General features: G+C 32.2%; 1 protein-coding gene across 1 annotated transcript in view; it reads left to right on the top strand.

Annotated features, from left to right (window-relative positions):
* Positions 1-3,230: 3,230 nt before the first annotated feature.
* Positions 3,231-11,146, top strand: part of LOC131051381 (putative hydrolase C777.06c) — a 135,542-nt gene continuing 127,626 nt past the window's right edge. The window contains exon 1 of the mRNA XM_057985876.2: positions 3,231-3,549. Coding sequence (XP_057841859.1) covers positions 3,347-3,549 — 203 coding nt within the window. The 5' untranslated portion in view covers positions 3,231-3,346. The remainder of the gene's footprint in view (positions 3,550-11,146) is intronic.

Raw genomic sequence — 11,146 nt, 5'->3', positions numbered from 1 at the left:
TTGTTTTGGCAAGTTGTGCAGTCCTTTGTATTTTGCTCAGAGATAGTGAGTCTTGATAATGCAAATCCCTTGTATCTCTCTTTAATGTCGCGCGCCTTAGTCTTGCAAGTATAATTAGGTGTAGTGAGCTCCTTGGCCTTGAGCCTAAAGTATTGTAATAAATTATTCATATTGTGAGTGGGATTTTCATCATGTACTTTCCTTGTTTAGGGTTTTCCATGAAAATCTGGTGTCAATGTGTTTATTGCACTTTGTGCTTTCATGTTTCATTATTGCAATAATAAGTTAACTGGTTTAAAGTTTAAAGGATCAAAAATAAAATATTTTGAGGTTTGAATTGATTCACTTGAGCTCTCTGTCTTGTATATATATATATATATATAAACTCATTACAAGATTACAATGCCATTTTTTCGCCTTTGACCTAGTCTCATAAGATTTTGTTGTTTTGCAATATTTTTGACTCAAAAAATCAAAATACAAAAAAGATACCCTTAATGAATCGATGAGAACTTTCAAATTTAGAAAAAATCTTTAATTTGTACATAGAAAACAAATTTATGAATAAACCTTCATTTTTAAAGATCTAATTTTACTCTAAGCATTGATATTAAAATTAAAAGTGTAAAGAACAAACACCCTATTAAATTATGAGTAGTTTCCAAAAACATAATTTTTAAAAAAAATTCTGTGATTTAAGCTCATACTTCTAGATTTATGAAAATACACAAGACTATTATATCTCACTAAAAAATGATGGTATGAAGTTGATTTTGGGACTCTAGGCTCTTTAGAAAATCCTCAATCACCAAATAAAAAATCATAAAAAAATGCATAGTTGTTTGATTTAGATATAATGAAATCTTTGGAAACCCTGCGATTTTGCCTTCAACCTTATCTACACAAGATTAGTCTTAAAATTTTGAATAAAACAACAAAATAAGCTTTAAAAAACCTCCAAAAATATAGATCTAAAATGTACATGGGTCCTATAGGGCATGCCAAAATGTATGAGGTAGGAAACACACCATTGTTCTAAATCTCAAAATAGATAGAGGAATATGTAAATGCAATGCAATGAAATCAAATGAAGTAAAATTATAACACCTTTCAAATATGCACTAATGTTACCTCCATTGCTCTTCTTGACTTTTGTGTTGTATGGTAGTGTTGCTCTCAAAATTGCATCTTAGCACTATTATCGCAACATGATCGCACAAAAACTCAAAGAGTGTGGTTGGTTTTTATTGAAGATTGATAAGAAAACTAGCTTGATAATGATAATGCTTGATAATAATTGATTGTTTAGGTTTTGGTTTGATAAAATATGATTGATTTTATATATTTTTGATATCGATCAATGATGGAGATCTGATGATCAATGGTTACAATTTGATGGGAAGAATTGATTGAGAGATAACTAATTGTTTTCAATGGAGATAGATATAATTGATTGATTAGTAAGTAAATTGATTGATTAGTTGAACTTGAAGTGAGTGGGAGTTGAGACGTGGAAGTGAAGATATAATTTGCATTGAATAATTACAAATTATTTAATTGAGTGCATGAGAGGAGAAATAAATAAAATAAATATTTATTTTATTTTTAGAAAGAATATGTTTAGAAACATGAATAATTAAATAAATTATTTAATTATAGAAGACTTAATTAGCTAATTATAATTATTTAATTATAAGAGACAAGAAGAAAACAATTAAAATTATTTAATATTAGAAGAAAAATAATTATTTAATCATGTGCATGAGAAAATAATTAGAAAAATAAATAAATAAATAAATAAATAAATAAATAAATAAATAAATAAATAAATAAATAAATAAATAAATAAATAAATAAATAAATAAATTATTTAACTCACATGCATGAAAAAAGAATTAGAAAATTAATTAAATAAATAAATTATTTATTCTCCGACCACTGCTTATTGCTTTGAGCCATCTCTTACTCCATTGATCTCATCGGGCCACATCACTAATCAAGTGGTACCTAAACAACACAAACAATCAAGCAACGAGCTATCAACAACTAGACTGACACCATGGGGCCAACCCCAATAAATTTTTATTTATTATTTGAATACATTTATTTAGAAAATGAATAATTAACTAAATTAAAATAATTTATTTAAATATAGAAGAAAATGTGAAGAGAGAGGAAAAAGAATAAAATAATAAAAATTATTTGATTAATTAAAAAAATGATAATTAGATGATTTAAAATTATTTAATTATAAATGTGATTGTTAAGGATGCACCATTAGTACATTGTTACAATTAAATAGCATACTTTAATAAGAATTGATTTTTAACATCATTCATATCATTTTTCAATCTTCAAAATCAAACTCAACATTACATTTAATTTATTATCCTAATTCCAATTCATTGATCTTAATTAACTATATAATCAATTAATCTCTATGTTTTATGTAGAGTGATTTATCCTTTAGGCTACAGTTTCAAGGGGCTTCATGATCTATTTTAAGGCTATATGATTAATTAGAATCTTTTCCAATGATGCTATGTATATGCATTCAATTCATACGGGGCTTCATGATCTATTTTAAGGCTACTTTTCTAGTGGTGCTATGCATTCATCCCACTGTTGTTGTTGGAAATATCAAATTTAATGTAATGTGAATTGTAGCATTCTACTCTTTTCACAAACGTCCTCTTTGCTACAATGTTGCTACTTATCTTTTGTAATCTGATTTGTGTCATATAATTTTAATTTCTTCACTTAATTAAAAAATAAAATAAAAATAATTTTTTAAAAGTTTTTATTCAACATTACTGATTCCTACTTTTTAGTTCAACAATTTAAGCAAATGCAATTGGAATGAAGTTATATATTACTCCACTACGTTAATTTTTTTTTATCACTTATCAATCACTTAAAATTGTTAAATTCTCATCTTTTAATTTTTTTTTTATTCTTATATTTATTATTTACTACATTAAATCAATCATGCAAAATAATAAATTTCACTTTTAATCTTAAAAATTAAATTATTATTATCTTATATTTATTATTATTATTATTTACCATATTGAATCAATCATGCAAAATAATAAAATTCACTTTTAAACTTAAATTAAATTACAAACTTCATCAAACTGCACCTTTAGAATAATAAAAAACATCTCAGCTAACAGCCAATGGGACACCAACTTTACACCTTTACAAATATATTAGGCACGTTTTGCCAAACGCACAGACTAACCGAACTTGTCATTCACATTATTTGTCTTTCCTGAACTTTAAATTTTTCAGGCCCGGCGTCACCTGTGGATTCCCTCCAGCAGCGAAAGAGAAAAAACACAAAATGAGCTGCAATGAATGTTGCAGTAGTAATGGGATTTCAAACGGCGTTGGATCTGGTAAGGGGTCTTCTGCTTTGATATTCATTGGGACTGGATGTTCTTCGGGAGTTCCCACCCCAATGTGCCTCATGCAGCCGTCAGATCCTCCCTGCGAGGTCTGCCATAAAGCCATGTCGGCTCCTCCCGAAATAAATCCAAATTACAGGTATGGGGCACAATTTTACTAAAAGGGAAACGCGACTGCGAAAAATGTAGTTTAAATCTTGGAATTTTTGTGGACAATTCAACTATATTTATGTTTACAGTGTAATTTTGTTATTTAATTTAACGATATTTTATGTTAGGGTTAAAACTGTGGTTTTAATGTAAAGCCGTAAAGATCAGATGTCTGGGTAAAATTGAAAGAAACTGTGGTTTAGCTTTGCATTTTGTAAATAATCTATATAATATTTACTTTGTGGGATTAAAATCATAATTTAAAAATAAATGTGCAAAGACCACTATTCAGTCTCTGCTTTTTTCTTAAAAATATTTATGTAAATAATAAATGTTCTTTTGATAGCTACTGCCCTTACATCTATTCAAGGCCATCGGCCTACAAAATCTGGAAGCCTCATGCTTGTCTCCAGAACCTAAACTTACCGGTACAATTACAGCTCCATTGGTCAGAAACAACAAAATTGGAGCGTTACATGGGAGTCTTTGAAAACAAACTTTTCGCTATAGACTTATTTAATTACATACTGTTACCCATGAATGTTGGCAAGTTAGCCCAACTGTTCCTCGTTGATGAATATCTGCAACCATTCAATCCCATTTGTGGGCACCAGTCCTACCATCTTCTTGAGGAAAGCAGCACCTTTTGTGGCATTTTGTCAGTGACGATCAAGACTAATGTGCTTGGAGGCGAACATAAGAGGGAATCTTCCCACCTCAGTCCCCTTGTCTTTAAGCTAGAGGGATTCCTCCGCCCAAATTGGTCATCACCAGAACCTCTTCCATATCTCCCAGAAACTGCTTTTTGATGAGTCCATTGTAAAAAGCTTTGGCCAGTTCAACCGATTCCCCAATGTCCAGAAGCGAGGCCAGCAACATGGAAGAGATGTCTTTGTTGACTTTATACTTGTGGTCTGTCGCCAAGAATCCCCCCTAGCACACACTTGGCGGCGAAGAGGATTAATCTGTGGTGGGCTTTGAAGACAATTTTAAGTCTCTTCTCTGTTACCTCTCCGAAGAATGCCATCTGTTTGAGCGAGCTTGCCAACCGAATGGGAGTATCCATTCTTGCTGCTCTTGAAATTGTATCCTTCTGCACTTTAAGCAAGGAAATGTACTTACCTCCAGAATTTTAACCCGTCTCCATCCATCTCACGCTCGCGTGGGTAACTAAATTAATTTCTTATGAGTGAGAGATTCTCTAGTCCGTCCTTAATCAGCTTATGCATGTACTCTTAACTCATCACGAGTATGATTACTCGAAATGTTTTGGACGTTCACTGTGCAGGGGGTCGATTGTGCGACTCATTTTGATTTGACACTATTTTAGTTCGCTTGATCCCGTTATTTGCCATGTTGGCAAGGCTATCGGCCTCTGAATTGGCCTCACGGTAAATCTGATTGATAAGAGAGTCGCTGAACTTTGATAGAATGTTGAGGGCTGTATCCAATAATGCTCTATGTTTCCACCCTTGCAAATATTTCTTCCTTAATGTGTTTATTATTAGTGAGGAGAATCCCTCAATTTTTAATTTGGATATTTGTAGTTTTAGGCATAACTGCAAGCCTAGAATGAGTGCTTGTAGTTCGGCTTCATTATTTGTTCATTAGGGCATTCTTCTTGAAGCTCTATCGATCGCCTTCTCTTCTTTGTCTCAAATTATGCATTCTGCACTAGAAGTGCTCGGATTTACTTTGGAGGCACCATCGAAGTTGAGTTTGAACCAACTTTGCTGTGGTGGTTGACCTTTGGCCTCTTTTTGTTTGTTCTAGGACTCAACTTCCCCAACCCCATTCACGGGGAAAAAATTAATGTTAAAATTAATAGTTTTTAGATTTATATTTTGTGTATAATTTTTTGGTATTTTTGTTTGGAGGGTTACAACTGTAACATAAAAATCTTTAAAGATTGAATATTTTATGGATATATGTCAGGGTAAAACTTTAAAAGAATGTAAAAAATTAGTGGTTTAGATTTTGTATTTTATGGATAATTTACTATGTTATTTTTTAAATCTAAAGACATCAAAATTTCAAAATATATGTTAATAATCTCAAATAAAACAATTAGAAAGTGACATATAAATAAGATAGAATCAAAAGTTATTTATAAATCTAAAATATCTATTATTTTTATCATGAAATAATCTGTGACGCAGCGCAGCGACCCAACCACACCTTGCCTTGGTCTTACTTTTTTTGTCGAGTTTTGGGGTATGGAGGGGCCGAGCTGAGGCAAGAATATCTTGATGGATGACTGAGACTGAGTGGCTCAAACAACCCAACCGGCGAGAGTTGAACATTGGACCTACATGGGAAGACCTTAAAGCCTTGGCACAACCTTACCAACCGTTTGAGCTATGGGCCAAAGCCCAAAAATAAGAATAACTATAAAATAAAGTTAAAATTTATGTGTCCATATATATAATAAAAAAAAAGTTTTGAAGTAAAATAAAGTAAGTCATGTAAATGAAATATGTCTTTTTCATCTATTCTTATATCTATTTAAATTTTTATGTGTATGTACTATATGTGTAAAGTAGTTAAAGTGGATATTACAATTTATTTTTCATGGAGAAAATTAAAATAACTTGTCAAGTAAAACTTATGAAATAAATAATTTGTGTTGTTTTCATTTGGCTTTGTAAAACCTATGTTGTCGAATCGGTAGGATATCATGCAAATGTTGGTTACAAAATGTCCATTTTGACTAGGTTCTGACATTTTCATGGTTGAAACACTTCCATCATATAGATCTTGAACCTGCACGAATCCTATGGTAGTGTTGTTCCAATTCAAACTATTTTAATTGTGTAGGATCCAAATTTGGCTCCAATTCAAAATATTTTATCCTCTTTCATGTATTGATAGATCTTCTCTTTTTCACTTCTTTCAACACATGCTTTGAGTTCGGAGGGAATGGAAGGGCATATAGGTGTGCCTAATCCCATTCGAGACCATTATCTATTTCTCTCAGGAAATCCTTTACATATACACTGTTTGTATTAGATACCAATTTTTTGTTTGCAACCAATCTCGAGATTATCCATTAGGTGAGGAAGGCCATTCTAGGAGTTTGTCAAAAACTTTGCTTTTTGTTCATTGTTCACAACCCATAGATATGGTTAGTGATGATATTATGACAATTTAGCATGAAGTTCCAGACATGGGAGCCTCATGGAGGATTAGATTCATGAGTATTCAGGAAGTGTTGTCCAAGTCTAGATATTTCCTTTGTAGAATCTGACACCATCTTGCAGTTGGAATTTCATGTATCTTCCATATAAGTTTTGCTTCAAGAGCCTTATTTTGTTTTTCAATCTGTCTTACACCAATTCCTCCATTCCATTTCTTTTTCTAGGGATTGTTAACCATCTGCCTTTCCAAGAGACAACGTCATTCCTGTAATTGTTCACAATTCATCCTATTAGCATGTTTTGATTGCTTTTTTGAATAGTGGTATTCCAAGATATTTACTTGGAAGTTAGCTTTTGTTGAATTTTTTAATAGGGATGTAATTCACCTTTGTGTGCTTTTTTAAAAAGTTAAAATAGAAGATACTTGATTTATCTTTGTTGATTACTTGGCCAAAAGCATCGTCATATTTATCCAACAAAGCTTTGATTGAAGAGGCTACCTATATGCTATCTTTGCCATATAGGATCGTGTCATTAGCAAATTGTTGATGTGTAACTGGTAGGAAGTTATTGGCAATCAAAATTCCTTGCCAACAACTTTGACATGAACAAGAGTTGATAGCTTTGCTGAATCCCTCGACCATGATGATGAAGAGAAAGGGAGATATAGGGTCACCCTAATGAAGGCCTCTTGTTGACTTGAAGAAGCAACGTGGATTGTCATTTTTTTACATAGAGTTTTGCACACTAGATATACAATTGAAAATCCATTTGATCCAATCTATGTGGAAGTCAAATTTTTACGTTATCTTCATTAGGAATCTCCAATTAACTTTGTTGTATGCTTTGTTATCTTTATGAAAAGATAATAGAAAAGGACCTCTTCTTTTTCTTCTATTTTTGGGATATAGTGAACAAAATATACATGTCAATTTTTTGTCGAATTTATTCGTATAGATCAATGAGGAATAAATATTGAAATATACAATATACTCTATATATACATAGAATAGGAAACATTCAATGCGATTAGATGAAAATAAAGGAACATCTAGTTTTAAAGCCATGCAAGTTTTGTTGGAGATAGAGACGGAGTGCAAGGTTTCATGCGTTGTTATTATGCTATTTGTTAAATCTTGGCCAGGAGTAAATCCGCATTGTTCTTTCTAGATGATATTTGGAAATAATAGTTTTCGATGGTTAGCCAATAGCTTTGACATGTAAATTGTGCTACATAACGAGATTGGGTGAAAATGCATAAAGGTAGTTACTTTTGCTTTTTTAGGAATCAAGGCAATGATTGTTGTGTTGATATCTTTGAGCATTTTTTTTGATTTCCTTAGGTTGTTAATAGCCGCCCAAACTTCATCGCCCACTATATCCTAGTATTCTTGGAAGAGCAGAGCAAGAAAATCATTGGGCCCTAATGCTTTATCTAGGTGCGATTGAAAGACAACACAACTTACTTTTTTCGATATTGGCTCTAGCAAAATTTTGTTGCCTGCACTTGTTACAACACATGGGATAAAATTTAGAAACATATCCTGGTCTTGAAGATTGGACTCCTCTATGCTGGCAAGCAATTTCTAAAAGTAATCCACAACCTCATTTTGTACTATCTTGTTTAATGTGTTCCATCAGACTTATGTATCATGGAGATTCTATTTTGGGCCCTTCTAATTTTGTTAAATTGTGCAAATATTTCATGTTCAGGCCTCCTTTGAGCCAAATTTCGTTAGATTTGCATCTCTAATAGACTTCTCTTTGTGCCAAGAGTTCCGAATGAATCTTCATAAGTTCTTTTTCCTTTTAATAATCTTTTGGGAATATTCCCTTGATATTTACCTTTTTGGTCAAGGGCATCTAGCTCAGCTTCAATCTTGATTTTTTCTTGGAATGTGTTGTTGAATTTGTTGGTGTTCCACTCTTTCAATCTTTTTTTTTATGATTAGTTTCTTTCCCGCTCTTAATATTTTGGATCCTTTCAACACTTAAGCATTTTTCCAGCAAGTTTTCTTGAGGTCTTTAAGGGAATCATCTTTGAGCCACATCTTGTAATGTCCCCAAACAAGACTCCGTCATGTATTGTTAATATTGAAAAGTTCCTTGTATTTTCTTTATAATGAAGTTGATGCAGTTGGAACCAAATGGTTTGATGACAATGTATTAAGAATGATCAAGATTATTAAATAATGAATACGAAGCAATTTGATAGAGGAAGTGGAGAGATGAGAGATACAATTTAGATGTGATCAAATGAGCAACAATTGTTAAAGGGACATCACACACAAGGAGTTATCAAGGTTGTTATACATTTGCTTGGATTAATGAAGCATTAAGTGGCGGAAAGAAAAGAACATCAATTACAGATCTAGCTGATCATACTTGAAGACATATTAATATTGCATTGTTAGGGGGTCAACTTTATTAAGACAATGATTCATAATTTTTAATATCTAGCCGACAGGGATCATCATAAGACATCAACTTTATTAAGAAGGGTATTAAGGAGCATCACCATAAGAGCAATAAAGATTTTATTTCAGCGATGAAGATAGGAACTGAAAGAGCAGCGATATTACATGTACAACAAAGAATGAAAGGTGGTGCAGACGACTAGTTTTGATGATATAAGTTTTACATTATTAGCAGCGACTTCCGCAATAATGCCATTGACATCTTTAATGAGCAATGGCTGAATAAGACTTATGGGCAACAAATATGGATAAAGAGCAGCGACTGTATGTATAAAAGGAAACGACGACTTAATTAGAGACATTAACATTACCATGCTAAAGTTGTTATTGATATCCAACAATCAATATCTTCAAATACAAGCATAAAATTATTGTCCAAGAAATGTTGTGAATAATTGGAAGAGTCAAAACTATGGTGCCATCAAAGACTCCACACTGTTGTTTATTATGAATTAACACAAAGGCTATCAGGTGATGGGCTTAATATGTAATGACCCCTTGTTGAAAAGGGATTTATTAATAATAATAATAAATTAAAATATAAAAGAACAAAATAAATTTAATATAATTAAAATTTAATTAAGTTTAATGAATGGTCAAAAGGCATGAAATGAAAAGTTGTGAGTCCGTTAAACATAAGATATAAAAGGGAGAGAAGAGAACTTCATTTGGGGAGAAAAGGGAGGAAGGAAGAAAGAAGGGAGCGAAGGAATTAAGGAAGCATCAATGGGGAGAAGATAAGGAAGTGACTCTTCCAAAGGGGCAACAATGCTGAAGGGTTGTGACCCTTTCGAAGGGTGGTAATTGTGAAAGGTTGTGACCATTATGAAGAGGTGTGATTCTCCCTCACATTGGAGGATATAAAGGGGAGAAGTTTTCATTTGAGGAGACAAAAAAGGGGAGATCAATTTGAGGAATAATATATTATTCTCAAGGGCAACAATGAAAATTGGTGACTCAATTCTTATGAAAGGTTGTGACCCTTCCACCAATAAAGTATAAAGGAGAATTCATTCCAAGCATTGAAGGGGACTTATCAATCAATGGAGGAAATCAATACAATTAACATCAATTCTCATAAGAGAGCAAAGAATCTTCGGCAATAAAGTATAGATCAACCCATTCAGCAATAGCACTCATCCAAGTGAGCAGCGTTCAACTTTCAAAGAGGGAAACAACATCGAATTGAATCTGTTCAAATTACCACAATATACTGAAAATACATAACCTGCAATAATTCTACAAGTATAGTGGGCAAGATTCGTGTCCTCCCGAAAGGGGACATTACATGATACGATGATATGAACAAAGGCGATAATAGGAAAAGAGGAAAAGATTATGTTTGAAAACATTTTATCATCCAACAACAATATTAAGAGCATTGTCTTATTGAAAGACGATAACTATTATTGTTATTCTATCTACAAGCAACAACCATCTATAATAATAATGATATCGACTTGATAATATCAATTACAATATCACAAGCATGTCAAATGATTGATTGATATCTTCCTAAAGAGGCACGAGTGTGGTGATCAATAACCGCAATAACAAGTTAAGAAGCGTTTACATTAATACCATCTATCATTATTAAGAACTATTTATATTAGCGACTAGACATATGACTAATTAGATAGCGATCCTAGTAGAAGAGTTATCGGGTGGTAATGAAGAGGTGCATCTATAATAATAAGAGAGGAATTATCAAAGAAGTGTGACTTTTGAGAGATGGAAGTACAAAGGAAGTCTCCAACACTTCAACAATGATGGATTTTGGGAACTGATCAGAAATAGCAATGATTGGATCATTACCACTTAACAAGACACTCATTAGATAAGGATCAGATCGATCAATAGCAGATAATTCGCATATATACATAAAGAAGAGATATCGGGAACAACGCATCATCATCTTCCTTTTAGATCAATATAAAGTTTATATTTAAATAATAGCATATAACAATAATAT

Source organism: Cryptomeria japonica, chromosome 11, assembly GCF_030272615.1.
Source record: "Cryptomeria japonica chromosome 11, Sugi_1.0, whole genome shotgun sequence".
In the NCBI taxonomy this organism is placed as follows: Eukaryota; Viridiplantae; Streptophyta; class Pinopsida; order Cupressales; family Cupressaceae; genus Cryptomeria; species Cryptomeria japonica.
This window is presented reverse-complemented; position numbering and strand designations above follow the sequence as displayed.